Here is a 17,211-nt window from a genome sequence, read left to right on the forward strand (position 1 = left end):
AAGGGCAAAGCAGTGGCATTAGTGGAAGCAAAGAAAGGTAGGGGGAGGAGGTTCTCACTACCAGGGGCCAAGACTCTGGTTGGTGACTCCTGGGGGTTGGTTTTGACACTTAGACTGAGCTCACAGTAGTGCCATTTTCCTGTCTCAAAGCAAAAAAGCATGTCTGTGTGCATTCTGTGTTGTGTGTGAGGTTACTACGACGGGAGGGGGTTGTTTGTTTGTTTTTTTTCCTGGATCAAAAAAAACAGAAGAAAAAAAACACAACAACAACCTTGTGCTTTTAAAAAAGCATTTTTTGGCTGAGTCCTATTCAAACAAATGTCTTAATGTGAAGTGCAGCCTTGTGAGGTTAGCTGCATAAAAAGGGAGTTTGAATAGAAATGATAAGCCCTCCTTCCCCTACCAGTAACGTCTAGGCACCATCTGATCTAACATGTCCATTGCTTGACTCATGGATCAGAAAGCATTATCTCAGCCTGGCCTTTCCTCATAGATCAGAAATCTAATACCGTTTTCCTGGTTTCCCCAGTTCTGCCTGTTGAGCTGCGGTATACTGACCTTTCTGGCTGTGCTGGGCCGCTACATTCCTGGCCTCCTGCTTTCCTACTTATTCCGTAAGTTTTACACGTAAAAATATTTACAGATTTCCCCCAACCATAACTGACCATGTGGCCAAAGAGAAAGCTCTTGTGACTTCATGTCCTTAAGGAAGTGACCTGGAGATTTTTTTAAGTTCCATAACTTTTTATCTGTAACGTGCCTCCATACAAATTAAGTCTTTCTCCTGGCCAACAAGTCAACAAGCATTTATTTAGGTGCTAGGGATAGACAAAAATGAAAGAATCCCTGTTCTCAGAGCACTCACATGCAGAGATACCATGCACACATAAAGTACACACAAATAAACATAAGGTAAGTTTTGGGGGGTGTGGGAAGGAGCCCTAGCATATTGGTGGATTTGATTCTAGCAAATCATTCTTTGAAATCCTGGTTTACAGATATATTCCCACCTACAAGAAGATTTTTGTAGTTTCACCTGTGGAGAGTTTTTAGTGTGTGTGCCTAAGATACCTTCCCTGTACATGATTCTCAGGTGCCCTGAACTGGATTCCATTATATTTTCATTGGCATTTTATAGATTAAATTATTTACTGCTGGCTTATCGAGGAAGTCATCTGAGGTTGGATTTCTTAAGATCTAACAATGATCTATCCTGACCTCATTGAATACCATGTGAAATTTCTGAGCCATTTGCTGTTTGGCTTTCTGGCTCAACAATTATATGTAGCTGATTCCATGATGTGGCTTTAAACTGTTAGGTGATATATCCTCAACCCTCACCATTGGAATCCTGTACCAGATGATACAGATGGGTGTAGGTTTCCTTCCCTCAAGAACATGTTAGTTTGGAGAGGAAGACAAGACACAGTTATGAACAATCCTAAATACATTTGAATAGCCACATAAAAATGTGCTAGAAAATGCAAAAACACCTTTAGTGCAGCTTCAGCAACATATGATCTCAACATTATGGAAAAGAAATTAAATTTACTTTGTATAGCTTCCTCTATAATTTCTTGCCACTTCTTACCCTTTTTTTCAGTTCTCTCTCTCCTGCTGTGGCCCCTTGCTGTGTACCACAGACTGGGACATCGATTGTACATGAGGCTAGAGCCAGCCCTGCAGCGGCTGGACTTCAGTGTCCATGGTTACATGATGTCCAGGCAAAGGGAAAGGCAGTGTAAGTATCCTGAGGGTATCCAGTTCCTTTGTGGGGCAATTTAGGGGTGAGAATAGGTGATGGGAAGAATAGTATGTTTTACATGCCTGGGAACAGCTTGGGGGATGGATAATAGGAAAGGCAAACTTGATATTCTCGCCAAATTGGAGCTCACAGTTGTCATATTGGGCACAAACCATCAGGTGCCTGGTGAGTGGCAGTGAAGAAGTTCTCTTCCTCTTCAGTTTGGGTGCAGCATAGCCCCCATGAGACCTGAATAACAGGGCTATAAGGAGTGGTCCTCAGTCTTCCCTGGGTTACTTGGAAAGCATGAATCTCCCTCAGGAATATCATTTAACTCAGGATGGAAGTCTCCTTTTTGTTCTTTGCTGAAACAATGTTCAGATGGCACTTTTGATGTTGGGTCTGCACCAGGTCATCCCAGAAAGCTGTTAGATAGGCCTAGTTGCCAGGTATCTAATGGGCATAACAAGTGGAGGTGGGGGAACTTGGGAGCAGCATTGTCTTTTACCATCAACTCATCCTGCTCCACAGGCTCAGCTACCCCACCCTCAGGCATGATCGCTGCTTTTTGGGGCCCATTCACATAAAGTGACCTCTCCCATTCCTGCTCTGGTTTCACATCTTGAAATCCCAGTAAGGAATGTTCACCAAAGAGTGTGATGGGCCTTCTCTGTTCTGTTTTCATACAGTGCGGCGTGCCCGAGCCTTGCACTCTGATCGGGCTGTGGAGGACAATAGTGATAGCGAAGAAGAGCTAGCCGCCTTCTGTCCTCAGGTAACATGGAGTTAGGTCCATTAGGCATTTTGTTTCCTTATCAACTTCCTGGTAACCATTTGGCGCCCTTTGTGTAGGCAACAACCCTGTTTCAAATTTATGATGTGTTCTGGTCACTGCCTGGTTTTAAGCCCAGCATGAACGGCTGGAATTGTGTTTGGGCCTTTGTACTCGAACTCCTGATTTGAGCTACACCCACACCCTTATCTTGCAGTCATAGTGCCTCTTATGGGAGCCTTCGCTGAAAATTGTTGTTGCCCCCCCCCCCCACTCCCCCCTCCTCAAAACAACTTTCAGATCAAGCGGTATGCCTCTTGTCCCAGCAACCTCTACACACTGATATTCTCTAGAGGTATTAAGACAGAAACAAATGGCCAGTGTCCCCAGTTGTACCTTTCCTTTAATCTCTACAGGAATGATGTGTTAGGGCAGAAACTTGGCCTAAAACAGCCTAGATGTTAACCAAGATCCTTAGAAGGGTTTGCCTGGGTTGTATTGAAACTAAGGTGCTTGAAAAAGGACAGTTTTGGATTCGTTAGCTATGGATGTGTGGGTGGTATTTGCCATTTTTATTTACATTTCCATTGTCTCAAGTCTGGCCTTTATTCCTAGTTCTGGCTATGGGTCTTTCTAAGCATGACCATCTCTGAGAACTGTACCTAGTGTCTACTGTTAACAAGTGATTAAGTGGTACTCTTTAATTAAAGATCTCTCCCTCTTCTTTTCCTCTAAGTTGGATGACTCCACTGTGGCTAGGGAATTGGCCATCACAGACTCAGAGCACTCAGATGCCGAGGTCTCCTGCACGGACAATGGCACGTTCAACCTCTCGAGGGGTCAGACGCCACTAACTGAGGGATCAGAAGGTGAGGCACTCCCCAACCCCTCCCCCCTCACACACATCCTCCCCTTAGCCAGACAGTGGCTTGACCCATGTTTGTTAGCTCACCTGGTGGAGTGGGCTGTCACCCAATCTAGTAGAAGAGGGGTATCACCAGACCCTTTATTTTAGGATTAAGTGACTTGGAGTTTTGAGGCCATAGTAGAGCAAGCAAAAGTTAGAGGTGACCAGTCAAGGTGTAAGCAGAATGGCTTTTAGAAATGTTTGGTCTTTTAGTAGCCTCATATTCCAGCTCCTGTGTGTGGCAGGGATTGGGAAACTCCTGTTTTGGAGGTGGTCGTGTTTGTTCCTAGAGAGCCTGTATGAGTAGGCAGGGGGAGCACAGAAAGATAACTTTCCCCAAGCATCATCTATTCAGACCTGTAAGTAGAAGAAAGCTAACTAGTCACAAGGGTTTGAATTCCCATGGTAAAGTCTCAGGTGGGAACGGCCTCTGATTATATGTAGTTCGCTCTGTTCGTAGGTGGGGTAACATGAGGATGGGAAGTGGTACAGGGAGCAGCAGCCATTTTTCTGACCCCTCCTCATTCTCCCTAGACCTGGATGGTCATAGTGACCCTGAGGAGTCATTTGCCCGGGACCTCCCTGACTTCCCTTCCATTAATGTGGATGCTGCAGGCCTGGATGATGAGGATGACACCAGCATAGGGCTTCCCAGCCTTGCCTATCGTTCCCCTCCAGGAGCTGAGGAGTCCACCTCCAACCGAGATGAGGCTGTCCTGCCTGAGCTCTTACTCGGCACTCTTCCCACAGGAGCCAACCTCACCAGCAACCTTGCCAGCCTGGTCTCACAGGGTGTGATCCAGCTGGCCCTGTCAAGGGCCCAACAGCAGGCAGCTCCTGCTGCCCCTCAAAGAGCTGCACGAGGTTTCCTAAGGGCCCCCAGCTCTGACCTGGACACCGATGCTGAAGGGGATGACTTTGAACTGCTAGACCAATCAGAGCTCAATCAACTAGATCCTTCAAGCTCTCGGAGCCACTGAGGCACATCTTTTGGGGGAATGGTTTGTGGTTTTAGTCTTTTTTCCCCTATCCCACTGGGAATGATGGAGGCAGAGAAAGAAGAATCTGGGTCCCACCTCCTAAATTTGATTATCTGTGTACATTGTTGGCTAGCCATTTGGGCCCCTGCTTAGAGAGGATACCACCCTATCTCTAGCTGGATTCCCATCCATGAGCTCAGAGTTATAGGTGATGGAGGCAAAACTCCGAAAGTGACGCTTCTTCCATCAGGATAGTACTTTCTTTGCTGGGAACAAGGGAGTTTGATGAACTGGCCCCTGGGATTCATTGTTCCAGAGTTTCTGTCTTATGGGATGATGTTTGCTACACGGTGTGGGTGCTCAGGGACCCTGTATAAAACAACTGCCCATCCTACTTCCCCTCCCCTATCCCTTTCCTTAAAGCCAAAGTGTGGAATGGCTGTTAATGCAGTGGGGTGGTACTAGAGGCCCCTGAGGCCAGCTGCATGGACTGGGAAGGTTTCGTTGCTGTGTCTCTCCTAATCATGATTTGTTTTTTCTAAGAAGCTTGTCCTTGGTTCTGCAGAGCAGGCTTGCCCTACTACCACTTACGGCCTTGTCTCCAGTGCCCAGAAAGACTGCTTTCAAGAAAAAGGGTCAGGGAAGGAAACAGTGGGGGTGGGGGACTGGGTAGCAAGAGCTCTGCTAGAATTGCTGGTTGTGCTGTGGAATTTGGGGAGGGTTCTGGATTTGCTTCCTAGGTCTTCTCAGTTTCATGTCAGCCCTTGGAGCTTCCTACTTGTCCGTTTCCCTGCTAATCTCTCACTTTATTTAAGCACTAACCTAAATAATGAGTAAAGCAATAGCCATTTCTGAACTTCTTCCCTATCTTTCCCCTCCCCTCTCCCTCCAGCCATTTGTGAACAACTCCACGGGGCTTGGCAAAGTAGCACTTTAGATGGCCCAGTGGCATTCATTCAGTTTTTGCACCAGCTCTGAATCCCTGCCAGCCTCTACACTACTTGTTTTCACTTTGACTTCTCCCTAGCCTTGCTAGGGACTTCATTCAAAGATGAGTTACAGTTGGCATGAGTGTGTGCAGCCCTTCTGACAGGGCCTTTGCCATGCCATAATTCTCTTTGTAATCATTCAAGAAACAGATAACATACCACAGAATTTTTCTCCTTTCCTAACTTGGGGAAAACCCCTCAGAGACCACCATATCCCCTGGGGGTCATCTAGAATCCTCTGCTTCCCCATAAGAGATCAGACCATCCACTTTTCCTCTGCACTTAACCCTTTGATGTTCCTCAGGGACCATTCCTCTTACACTCCCAGACTATGACAGATGTTAGAGCCCATTTCCATGTGCTGCAGTTTAGGGTATATTCATTTTTGCTGTAGTTTGTTCCAAGAAATACACGGGGCAGTGAATGAAATATTTGACCAAGGGAAGGGAGAAAAAGTAGCTGCCATATTACCTTTATGTGAAAGTTGAGGAGGGAGGTTTCCCCCTTCGTATCACCCATGGGACAATTCAAAGCTCACATCTTGGTAGGTAAAGCTGTGACATATAAAGACAACAGGTGGCAAGATTTGAAAGTAAGCAGTTATGGAAAGACAGCCGGGATTTCTGGGTTTGCACGAATGTGTGTAGACTCAGGCCCTGGGAATGGATAAAACAGGGTGGAGGGTAGGGAGGAAAGGCCAAGAAAGTTTCTTAGGGTGTTTCCTCTAGCTAGGGGCTCCTACTCTTTATCTGTTTTCCACTGTGAATTAGGGGATGGGTGGGAGGGCAGATATTCGAAAATAAATCTTGTATGAGAAAAAATGTTTGTTGTCGATGTTCCCAGTGAAGTAGCCTGCCCTGGAGACCAGAAGAGTAAGACGTTGTCCGTGCAGCATTGGGAGGGGGAGGGGAGCCACCGGCCCTCTGGGCCCCTTTCCTGCTTTCCTCCTCCCCTTTTTGGTTACAGACAAAACATCCATTTCCAACCTCCTCACCCCCTGTAAGACACAGGCCTATTTTAAGGACTGATTGAAAGATTCCGACTAGAGAAGTTAAGAAGGCTGCCCGCCTTTTTCGTCGGCTTTTGCTTAAACGGACAGCTGTTCTCCGGCCCACAACTCATCTCAGAAACCAGAAATACTTATTTCAGGCCCTGTCCCACAGACCTGTGTGGGCGGAAATGGAAAGCACCTGTCAGGTGGCAAGCCTTGATCTGGGCCAACAGGAAACTAGCCTCCTCCGTTTGCTACGATCGCAGCCCCTTCACCAGCCTCACCCCGTCCCCGTAGGCCCAGGACCGAGCGCCCCCTGCGGGCAGACCCCTGCGTCTGCAAGAAGAGCGGCGCACCGGTCCCGGAACGCTAAGAAGAGTACTGGGCCAACGCAAGCGGCAGCCACGGCGCTAGGAAGGGCTTGGGGGCCGGCTATTCGTCTCAGACGTGCGAGTTCGCGTAGCCCTGCCCCCAATTAACGCGAGGATCGGCGGCTCCTCTCCGAGGCGGAGTTGTGTCTTACCTAACCAGGGGACGCCCCACAACCTAGGGAGGGGGAAGTGGGGAAATATGCACGCCGCGCTCTACGGTGGCCGGGAAGGGCTCCCCGCCTAAAGCCAACGTCTGGGACGGCCTTGGAGTCACGTGGCCCAATCGCCGCGCTCGGTCTCACTGCCAGTTCCCGGAAGCGGGGAGTTGCCAGCTGGCGGCCGCATCCGGCTGTTTGACTGGTGGCGGGAGCGAGATGAGTAAAGGCCGTCCGGAGCTGGCGGCAGGTGAGGGTTGGGTCGGGTGCCCAGGGACTGTCGGGCACCGGCTGACTCCGGCTGCGAAGTGACTACTGTCCATTCCCCACAGCCCCCGGGCTTGTCCTGAATTACCTAAGGGAGCAGAACCGGCCCTACAGCGCCCAGGACGTGTTCGGGAACCTGCAGCGGGATCACGGGCTCGGCAAGGCGGTGAGACGCCCCCCGAGCGGCCGAGGGCACCTCGGCTTCGGGAGCTTCCAGACTCCCCGAAAGACAGCCGGGACCCGGCGTGTCCGTCGGTCCGAAACAAGCGGCCCTGCGATGAGGAGGCCATTGTCCAGGGCTCCCCTTCCCACGCCCCCCTCCCCTACCCGCGCGAGACGGGTCTCCTGGCCCTCGGTCCCCACCCCGAGCCCATACCGGCCGGGTCCTCGCAGTCCGGGGCCGGCTCCTCCCAACCCCCCGTTTGTCTCTGCCAGGCCGTGGTGAAGGCCCTGGAGCAGCTGGCGCAGCAGGGCAGAATCAAGGAGAAAGTGTACGGCAAGCAGAAGATCTATTTTGCGGACCAGGTGAGAGGAGCCGCCCTGGGGTGGGCGTTCAGGGTCCGATTGGCGCCGGGTCACCCACCCCGGAGCCAGCAAGGCCCTTCCAGGAGCTCACCTAAACTGTCCCGTGGACATGCTGTCAGGCTTGTATTACTGCTCTGTGCCCCACCACTTCCTTTGGGCGATGTTGAAGTCGTACTTAGCCTACTTCGGCTTTGGAAACAGCAAACTTCAAAACTCCTCTTGCTCTGACGATTCTAAACTTCAGATCTTCTAAATTCTGTGCCAGCTTGGGTCCTCTCACACCCTCATACAGTAGCATCTTAGTGGGTTTCCCTGCCATTGCTGTTCTCTCTTCCATTCTGCCCTGCACACCGCCACTGGGCTAAATCTTCTGAAAAGTCACCTCAGGAATGATTCTGCCCCTGTCCAAGGCCCTGCATATCATCCTGCTCCATCTGACCTGGGAGTTTTGTTTGTTTGTTTTACTGTTCCCAATTAAAAATCTTTCAGTCCAGTCAGGTTTGTGTTACTATTTTCAAAGATACCGTGCCTGTTCCTGAAAACTCCTATCCCTTTGTTTATATTGTTCACCCACCCAGAAATGCACTTCCCTTTGCCTATGGAAATCCTTACTGTTCTCTAAGACCTAGCTCAAGTATCATCTTATCCACAGTCTTCTTTCACAACTTTAGCCTACAGTGATTTTTCTCATCACAGAGTTCCCATAGCATTTGTCATAGCTGCATGGCGCTCCTTAAAATACTGCTGTTACTATGTACGATGTGCTCCTGGTTGGGCACGGGTGGATAGACAGTTGGTACTGGAGACAAGAATACCTGAGTTCAAATCCAGCTTCAGGAACTTACTATCTTCGTGACCTTGATCGAGTCATTTAGCGTCTGCCTGCCTCAGGTTCCTCATCAGTAAAATGGGAGGGAATAATAGCACGTCCCAGGATTGTCGTGAGGATTAAATAAATAGTGTTTTCTAAAGCACCCGCCAGAGAGAAAATGCTATAAAAATGTTAGTTAATATTACTGTTTCAGAACTGAAACTCATAAACAGCCGCGTGTGATCATGTTTACTTTTTCCTCCCGATAAAACTAAGCTCTTTGAAAATATGCGGCATATCTTAGCAGTTTTACAAAATACTTATTCAACAAATATTTATGAAGTGTGTTGTATGTATTGTACGTTTAGTGCTATAAGCATATTGGGTGCTCACAAGGTACTTGCTGAATCAAATGAGCCAAATTTTGTAACTCACCATTCTCCTTATGCTTTAATTCCACCTATGTGGATCCTTTCATCTAGAGCAGGGCTGACAAACACAGGAATGCCGCCTGAATCAGATTAAAATGTAACTGGGAATATTTAACAAAATAAATAAAACTACAATAGAACATAATGTTAATATGTGGTTTTCTAAGACAATATGGGGCCTGCAGGGATCATTATATGCCATAGTCCCAGTTTCTCTTTGAGTTTGACACTACTGCTCTAGAGGACAGCATTAGGATTTGGGGGATAGGGCAGAATTACTGGGTTTTATACATATGCTTACATAGTATGAGTTCTTGGCCTTGAGTACTGCTCAGGGTTGGTACCTTTCTTGTTTCCTTGTCCCTGGCAGGATGAATTTGATACTGCGAGTGACACAGATCTCAAAGACCTTGATGATGAAATTCTGTCACTTACTTCCAAAGTCCAAAGTATCCAGCAGAGCTGCCGTCACATGGAAGCCGGTAAGTGGCCAGGCGGCTGCAGAGAAAGAGATAACTCAGAGCTTACCCAGCCGTTGGGAAGTTGTTATATTCTAGGTTTGTTGTTTATAACATTCAGTTCAAATACACACACACGCGCACACATACATAGATATATACATACATATGTATACATATGTATGTATACACACACACATATATATACATATACACATATATATATGTATGTTTGTGTGTATGTGTGTGTGAGAGAGAGAGAGACCCAAAGGTGGCGCAATTGCAACAGAGACAAACCATCAGTTAGTGTTAATCATGCGGTTCTTTTCCCATCCCACGACTGGAAAACTCTTACCTCCTGCTTTGATTCAGAATTGCTATCAGTTGAGGTCCACATTCTTTCTCTCTGCTACTCTTTCCAAACTTTCATCTACCTTATCCCAAACTCTTATCTTTATATGCTTGTCCACACTTCCTGCTTTATTGTGAATGCAATCCCATCCATCCTACACATCTTCATCCATCTCCTTTCCCATCTCTGGTCCCCACAGAAACTTCTCTTTCTCCAGAAAGACACGGATCCTTGTTCCCCCTCTCCAGCGCTTGCTCTTTCTGGCCCAGCAGGAGTTGTCTTGTTCCTCGGTCTCTGTTGTCATTTATAGCCCCGACCCTCCCTCTGATGCCATCTCCGTCATACGCTGTCCGGATCTTTGTCGCCATGAACCAGCCTCTTTAATACCTTGCCTCTTTGTCTTACCGCTCACTGTTCGTGAATTACCTGCCGACCCTTAACTCTTGCTCAGACTACATGTGACCACTAAAGATTCATATTTCTAATCTCGACTGAGCCCTCTTTGCTACACAGCAATCCTTTTATTTTTCCCCTGATTGACTTCACTCTTCTCAAGGGCTCATCCACCCTTTTTCTCAATCCCGAGGCCACATGCAGGCCCTCTAGGTCCTCAGGTACAGCCCTTTGAGTCCAAACTTCACAAAACAAATCCCCAAATTATTTGTTCAGTCAAAAGGCTGAATTTGAGGACCCAGAAGACCACATACGGCCTCTAGGTGGAAGGTTCTCCACCCCCGCTAAGCCTCTCTCACCCCCTACCTCTCTGCAGATAGTCTTATCCCTGCTACTCTGCTGAAAAAACTGAAGCCCTCTCATGAGCGCCTTTAGCTCTCCTACCCATCTTTACCTTTAGTCTCTGAGGAAGAAGAGATGGCCTTTCTTGCTAAGCTTGACTTAATTCAACCTCCTGCAGGAGACCTTTGTGTGGGCCATCTGCCGCTGCCTTGCCTCTGAGGCTACATTCTTGTATTCATTGATTCATGTACGTTACCTTGCCCAGTATAGTGTAAATTCCTTGGAAGCAGTAACTGGTCTTGCTTTTTCCTCGAATTTCTAGTGTTTAGCACAGTGCTTCCCACACAGAGCTTAATCATCGCTACTGGATTAATTTATCCTCTTCTCTAGCACCTTCCTTTTGTGATCAATTCTTCTTGCTCCTCCCATTTTACTAATTCCTTCCCTGCTGTCTGTGAATTTTCCCAGGTCTTAACTCATTCTTACAATGCTGTCATTTGACAGCCAGCCACTCCTAATGGTTATCCTTTATCTTTCCTCCTTTCTGCTGCACAGTTCGTGTCTACTGGCTGCCTCTAATTCTTAATGCCCATTCCCTACTCAGCCCTTTATAATCAGACTTTCACCTGTACCAGCGTCCTGAAACTGTTCCTTCCAAGGTTTGTGTGATCTCTTAACTGCTAAATCTGATGGCTTTTTTTTTTTCACAATCCTCCTCTTTTGTTTTCTCTGCAGCTTTTCATACTATTGACAGTTCCTTCTTCCCAGTCTTCTCTTGGCTTCTGTGACACTACTTTCTCCAAGTTCCTCTCCCATATTAATTGTTCTTTTTAGTCTCCCCCGTTTATCATTCATTTCCTTGTTCCTTAAGTATAGATGTCCCTCAAAGGTCTCTCCTGCACACTCTTCTTAACTCTACCCCTCAGTGATCTATATTATCAGCTTTCATGGAACTAATTGTGTACATATGGAGATGACTCCCAGATGCCTTAATCTGCATCTCAAACTCAACATCTTTCTCTTGATATCTGTTCTTTTTAAACTTCCCTATTTTTATTAAGGCCACTGTCATCTTTCCAATCACACAAGTTTGTAACTTCAGTCATCCTTAATTCCTTTTTCTCTCATGTTCTCACTTGCCAAGTGATTCTACCTCCATAACAACTCTTGCATCTCTCTCTACTCACAGGGACACTTCCTTATCACCTCCCACCTGTACTATAACCTCCTAATGGGCCCTCCAGTCTTCTCTGTAATCCATCCTCCATAATAATCCCTAGTACTCCTCTGAATTAACTTTGGTTTAATTATCTGTATAAAAATTCTCTCCCTCCCTCCAAATAAGAGGTTCTTTAGGCACTGTTTCATTTTTCTTGGTAACTCTAGTACCATGTTCTAGACATTTAGAACCAACTTGAATTGTACCAACTTAAGAAACATGAGATAGGGTTTTAGGACTGCTGAAAAACACAGCCTTCTTGCAGTCCTTTCTTTCTACATCTTCTTTGGTGACCTCACTGTTATGTGCATGACTTCCAAATCTCCCTCTCTTTCTGTTTCCCTTATCATGAGCTGCCAGGTTAATGGGGAATATAGGTCCCTGGGGAATAATTACTAAAGTTGGTCTGGTTTTTTTCAGAGCTGAAAGAACTGACTGGCTCCCTGACTACACCAGAGATATGTAAAGAGATTGAGGCATTAAAAAAAGAATGTGCCAATTACACAGAAAGGCTGAGTAAAATCAAAGCAGCTACCAACCACGTAACTCCAGAAGAAAAAGAAAAGGTAAAGTGGGTAGAGGAGGGGAATCATCCCTTGAAGTGATTATCAGAGGCTTGACTCAACTGAAGCTGAATCCTAAGGAGTTAGAAGAATCTTTTGGGTTCATATCCAGGTGTATCAGGAGAAGCAGAAGTATCACAGAGAGTGGAGGAAGCGGAAGAGGATGGTAAGTATCAGCACTTGTGATCCACCTGGTGCTCAAGCACAAAACCTGGGAAGGCCCTTTGGAGATGGGGGGCGGGGCTGGAAAAGAGCACTAAATATCTTAAGGCCTACCCTCTGTTTTTCTTGTTAGGCAACTGAGCTGTTTGATGCAATTCTTGAGGGTTATCCCAAGAGTAAGAAGCAGTTTTTTGTAAGTGTTGTCTCCCAAACTCCCTCCCCTTTGTTTCCAGGGTAGGTCCCTAACGTGCAGGTAAGTCTCAGTTGATGTTTCTCTTTGCCCTGCAGGAAGAAGTTGGAATCGAGACAGATGAAGATTACAATGTTGCCCTTCCAGACCCCTGAGGAATCTCTCTCCAAATAACGTCGAAGAGTCAGAAGGAACTTCCAGGATGGGTTGTATTGATATTGTTTTGGCATTTCCAGTTGCTTTTTGGCTACAGGAGGTATCCAAACTAGGGGAGAATGACTAGACTGATTAGTGCCAAGGAGGCAGCTGGTTATACGTATATTACATCAATTTAGTCATGAACTTGATAAATTCAGAACAAATTTGGGGTTAAGCATTTAGTAAAATTTATTGCAATTACAATTTGATATAAAAATAATTTCCATTGGATGGTAAAGTCTTCCTTGTGAGCCTGAAAAAAAAGAGGGGGGTAGGCTTCTATTTATCTGAGACAGAAGTTTCTCCACTCTCCCCTGGCTCATTTCTGATAGAAATCGTGGTAGCGAGTAGGAAGTGGAGAGGACAATGTATCCCTAATGAACTCTTCAAGTGAAAAGAGATGGCAAGTGAGCCTGAGGAACCACAAGACCTGCCTGACTTAAAAAATTAATAACATTGTAAGCTTAAAAAGATTACATTGAAATAAAAGTTAAGAAATCTGTCCTAAGGTTTCTGATCACTGTGGCAGACTCCCTAGGGATAAAATCCCTATATAACATGCTAAAAATTTTGTCTGTGCCATGGACAGACATGGCAGCACCACTGGGGATAGGTGCCTGTGGCACTCCAGGATTACAGAAATACTTTCTCTGTCTCCTCCAGATTTCCCGCCAGAAGTGATTTCTAGGGGACCAATCCAATGGCCCCTATAACTCCCACAGGTTTGAGATGGGTTTGCTTAATATTGATAAAAATAAATTAGTCAGAAGCTGTCCAAAACCCAGCAAACAAAGCAACTGTTCTGTTTGAAATGTCAGAACCAGAACTCAACAAGCCCCCTGGTTACACACTTCCAGTAGAGTTGGCTGAAAGGCAGTCAGTAGAGCTGGTTTTTCAGTTGGTGCAGCACCCCAGTAACAATCTCCTGGAGGGTCTAGGGATAGGAAAAAAGAAGAGGGATGAGTCTAGGCTAAGATCACATCTCAAGCATCTTTTTTGCACCCAAAAGTAGTAGTCTGCCTTTCTCAGAAAAGGGGGGTGAGACACAAAGCAACACAGACAGTGGGGTATTTTTAAAGGGCAGGGCTAGCATAGTGCTTGACATGCAGGTGCTTAATATCTACAGATTGATATTAAACTGCAACCAAAAACCAGGTTAGACTGCAGGGAAAAAATGAAAGCATAAAAGAAAGGAGGCAAAGGAAACTAGAGGTGGAGAGAAACGAGGGTTCAAGTACCACCTGTGTTACATAGTGGCTCTGTGACTCAGTGCCACAGCAGGTGCCAGCCTACTTTTTTTTTTATGGTGAGGCAAGGTCCTCCCCACTGTAGAGTCAGTGCTCTAACCATTTCACCACCTAGCTGCTCCCAATCTACATTGCTAAAGGAATTTCCTATACTGGCATCAGATCTAGTGAGAGAAAAAGCCACCACCAACCTTCAGCAATGTGTGACTTAGACCACCCTGCCTGAAGGGGCTTCAGCTGTGTGGGTGTTGCTGTAGACCAAACCTCTCCCACCCCACCCTCCAGTGGTCTCAGCCAGCACACCTGGGGCTTACAATGCTCCTCAATCCAGCTGAAGACACAGGCTGACAGCTCCTGGAAGCTGGCCACAGAAATGGAGGCATTAAAGGACTGGAACAGAGAGTCCATAATGCCCTGGAACACATTGAACTTGACCTGGTCAGAGACCTGGTCCTCCCCTTCATGAGGGTTGTCCTGGTGTGCCTTCACAATCTGCTCATAGTTCCTGAAACCAAGAAATGACATAATGGTATGTGTCAATATCATTCTTCCCCCTCCCCCAACTCTTCAGAGGCCCTGGCCAGTCATTAATACCAGCTGGCCATGAGAAAATAAGAACATTGCAATAGCTTACAGGATTGTCTAGGCGCCTCCAATTTCAACTAACTAAAATAAAGTGTAGAGAATACCAGAAGAGGTTGCCTTTCCCTCAGATCTGCCTCTAGGGCTACGTCAATAGTGAGACAGTCATCAATTCCCCTCTCCAGACCCATTTCCCCCTCTGTAATGTGAGCTGGACTAAATAACCACTGACATTCTTTCCAGAGTTATGTTGTATCTTCCAAAATCATCGTCTCTACCTTGAAGGAGTTTGATCTAACATGAGTCTGAAGTTACTACACTCATTAAAAAAGGATGGAGAGGAGCATTTATTGAGCATTCTCTGCCAGGCACTGTGCTAGTGCTGAGTGCCATAGACAAGTATCTCGCCTGGTCCTCACAACAACCCTGGGAGACAGGCGGCATTAATATCTCCATTTTACAGTTGAGGAAACAGGCAGAGGTAAAGTGACTGGAGCAAGACTGCAAAGCTAATACATCTGAGGCGAAATCTGAACTTGGATCTTCTGCCTCCAGGCCCAGTGCACTATTTTAGTTGCCCTGAATGACTCATTTGATTATACACCAAAATGATGGCCAAAATACCTGTCCCTAAGGGCTCTCTCCTCCTTTCTCCATCTGAGCCCCACCTTTCCTCTACTTACACTTTCATGATTTTCAGGGCCATGACATCTTTCCGCAGCGTAGAAACTTCTTCCTCCTGTTTCTTCTTCTCTTTATGCAAAAATTGGATATAATCAATGGCTGGAGAGAACACATGATAGGTTAAGCATGAAGAGTGGCACAACCCTGTCCTGTCTTGCCCTCCTCTTCCTAGTTTATATCCCCTGGTACCTGCTTCCCCCCACCCCACTCTCCACCCACTCAGTCCCATACTCTTCTGAAGAACAATCGCTTTGCTGAGCTTCTGGGAGCCAATGGAGAAATCCTGTTGCTGACAGGTGGGAACAATGGCCTGAAGGTCATCATAGCCTCTCTGGGGAGGAGAAAGAAGAGGATCATACTCGACCTACGTCACACTAATGCCTTCCATCAGGAAGCTTTTCTACCATGACATTCAATCAGGACCCACAGAGAAGACAGTAAAGGGAGGCTGTCACAGGAGACACAGCCCGGCAGGAGACCAAGTTCCATGACCAGGAATCAAGTGACCATTTTGTTAAGGGTGGCAGTCAAGGCTGAGAAGCTATGTATGAGATGCAGAGCATACCACTACCATTTGTTTGGTATATAGGTCACATGCCAGACACCTCAACCTTGGATTCGATGTGAATGAGGTCAAAAGGTTCAGGGTTTCCTCTCACCTTGATGGCATCCCTCCTTTTCTGTTCTGCTTGTGTGTGGGCTCGGCGCCTCCTGTCCTTATATGACTCCTTGTAGGGCTCTTGCTGGTAATCACTGTCTTCATCATCTGTTGGGTCAGAAAGTGGCAATCGTTTGAGTGGTACAAATAAGCAGGGACAAATCTTAGCCTTGGAAAGAAGTCTGGAGTTCAGGGGTGAGGTAATCCTAATCTTAAAGGCCCAAATTAGGTTTTGGAGATCCTCATGCTTCATGTGTTAGTGGGAAAATTAGTTCTGGATGCTGTCTTGAAACCCCAGGTCTTTGGAAACAATGGAGTTCTTGAACGGAAGGAGCCCAAGATGATTGTGGAAGTGTGACTAAGGGGGTTGCTGCTTACCTGTATTGGGGACTGAGGAAGCACTGGTGGAGCCAATACTATTGGCTCTAGACACTACACTCCCCTTTCGGTTACTTTCTACAAAGAGCCCTGGAAGAGAGAGTGGCACCGAAGAAAAAATTACGTCCTCAGACCCTTGGGCACTAACTGGACAGCAAGGTTGGCCTCCAGACTCCCAGACAATTCTTTTCCCTCCCACCAAACAGCTCTGGGCTAGTCCCTCACTGCCTTCCAAACCCTTAGGCTCCTACTTACACTACACAAAGAGGGAGACCCATTACTTCCCTCCCCCGTCGGATACCTGGAGGCCGGGGCACACCCTGCCCCCATCCCGACACCCCGAGGGAGCGGCGGCCGCGTCACCCTGACTTGGGCCACTCACCCGGGTCCAGGCTGTTGTCACCGTACGCATACTCCACCTGAGGGGGTAGGGAGGCCGCTCAGGTTCCGGCCGGCCCGGAGCCGGCTGCAGGCGCAGCCCCCACCCCTGCCCCCCGCCCCCCACGCCGCAGACACTCACACACAGTCCGCTCTCTCGGCTCCCCACTTGGGCACGCGGGGGGCCGGGGCTGTCTCCGCAGCCCCCAGTCCCGAGCCCCTGAGGGCGAGGCAGGGAGAACTGGGGGGAAGTGGGGGAAACCCCCGCTCTCCCACTCCCCCTGCGTGCACGTGCCCGACCCGCCCTCCCCTTGTCGGTGTGCGCGCCCACGGGGCTTGCCTTGACCCAGGGGTCCTCCGGAGAGGCGCCCCGCTCCGTCATTGTCAGACCGAACGAACCGGAAACGCCGCGTGCAGGCCCCCCCCCATGGGCGGGGCCCGAGCCCACATGTCCCATAGCTCGC

At 47.6% G+C, this 17,211-nt stretch overlaps 3 protein-coding genes across 6 annotated transcripts in view; 2 read left to right on the forward strand and 1 right to left on the reverse strand.

Annotated features, from left to right (window-relative positions):
• The window catches only part of RETREG3 (reticulophagy regulator family member 3), a 24,613-nt gene extending 18,406 nt beyond the window's left edge, over nt 1–6,207 (forward strand). The window contains exons 5-9 of one of the 2 annotated variants that reach the window (XM_036753984.1): nt 530–614; nt 1,604–1,741; nt 2,434–2,519; nt 3,253–3,385; nt 3,958–6,207. In XM_036753984.1, coding sequence (XP_036609879.1) covers nt 530–614; nt 1,604–1,741; nt 2,434–2,519; nt 3,253–3,385; nt 3,958–4,403 — 888 coding nt within the window. In that variant the 3' untranslated portion in view covers nt 4,404–6,207. The remainder of the gene's footprint in view (nt 1–529; nt 615–1,603; nt 1,742–2,433; nt 2,520–3,252; nt 3,386–3,957) is intronic. The other variant, XM_036753985.1, reaches the window with a different exon arrangement.
• Nucleotides 6,208–7,079: 872 nt separating this feature from the next.
• Nucleotides 7,080–13,323, forward strand: LOC118847933 (PSMC3 interacting protein). Its single transcript, XM_036756638.1, has 8 exons — nt 7,080–7,159; nt 7,242–7,342; nt 7,612–7,701; nt 9,314–9,425; nt 12,128–12,273; nt 12,383–12,436; nt 12,566–12,625; nt 12,721–13,323. The coding sequence occupies exons 1-8, from the start codon at nt 7,129–7,131 to the stop codon at nt 12,775–12,777; spliced, it is 651 nt and encodes a 216-aa protein (XP_036612533.1). The 5' UTR covers nt 7,080–7,128; the 3' UTR covers nt 12,778–13,323.
• Nucleotides 12,985–17,168, reverse strand: MLX (MAX dimerization protein MLX). 3 transcript variants are annotated; one of them, XM_036756635.1, is made up of 8 exons: nt 16,890–17,168; nt 16,752–16,788; nt 16,370–16,459; nt 15,993–16,099; nt 15,565–15,664; nt 15,333–15,432; nt 14,371–14,572; nt 12,985–13,754 (listed from the first exon to the last, which is right to left on the reverse strand). In XM_036756635.1, the coding sequence occupies exons 1-8, from the start codon at nt 17,127–17,129 to the stop codon at nt 13,698–13,700; spliced, it is 933 nt and encodes a 310-aa protein (XP_036612530.1). In that variant the 5' UTR covers nt 17,130–17,168; the 3' UTR covers nt 12,985–13,697. The 3 variants fall into 3 exon arrangements, with proteins under 3 accessions (XP_036612530.1, XP_036612532.1, XP_036612531.1); XM_036756637.1 differs by having other exon boundaries at nt 17,088–17,166; XM_036756636.1 differs by having other exon boundaries at nt 15,333–15,664; nt 17,088–17,160.
• Between the last annotated feature and the right edge of the window lie 43 nt (nt 17,169–17,211).

Source organism: Trichosurus vulpecula, chromosome 4 (genome assembly GCF_011100635.1).
Source record: "Trichosurus vulpecula isolate mTriVul1 chromosome 4, mTriVul1.pri, whole genome shotgun sequence".
NCBI classification, from domain to species: Eukaryota; Metazoa; Chordata; class Mammalia; order Diprotodontia; family Phalangeridae; genus Trichosurus; species Trichosurus vulpecula.

Coding starts and splice junctions, on each gene's coding strand:
- LOC118847933 (XM_036756638.1), top strand. CDS start 7,129: ATGAGTAAAGGCCGTCCGGAGCTGGCGGCAG. Junction 7,343..7,611: donor ATCACGGGCTCGGCAAGGCG/GTGAGACGCCCC, acceptor TGTCTCTGCCAG/GCCGTGGTGAAGGCCCTGGA. Junction 12,626..12,720: donor AGAGTAAGAAGCAGTTTTTT/GTAAGTGTTGTC, acceptor TTTGCCCTGCAG/GAAGAAGTTGGAATCGAGAC.
- MLX (XM_036756635.1), bottom strand. CDS start 17,129: ATGACGGAGCGGGGCGCCTCTCCGGAGGACCCCTGGGTCAAGGCAAGC. Junction 15,433..15,564: donor AGCGATTGTTCTTCAGAAGA/GTATGGGACTGA, acceptor TGTTCTCTCCAG/CCATTGATTATATCCAATTT. Junction 14,573..15,332: donor GCCCTGAAAATCATGAAAGT/GTAAGTAGAGGA, acceptor TCTTGGTTTCAG/GAACTATGAGCAGATTGTGA.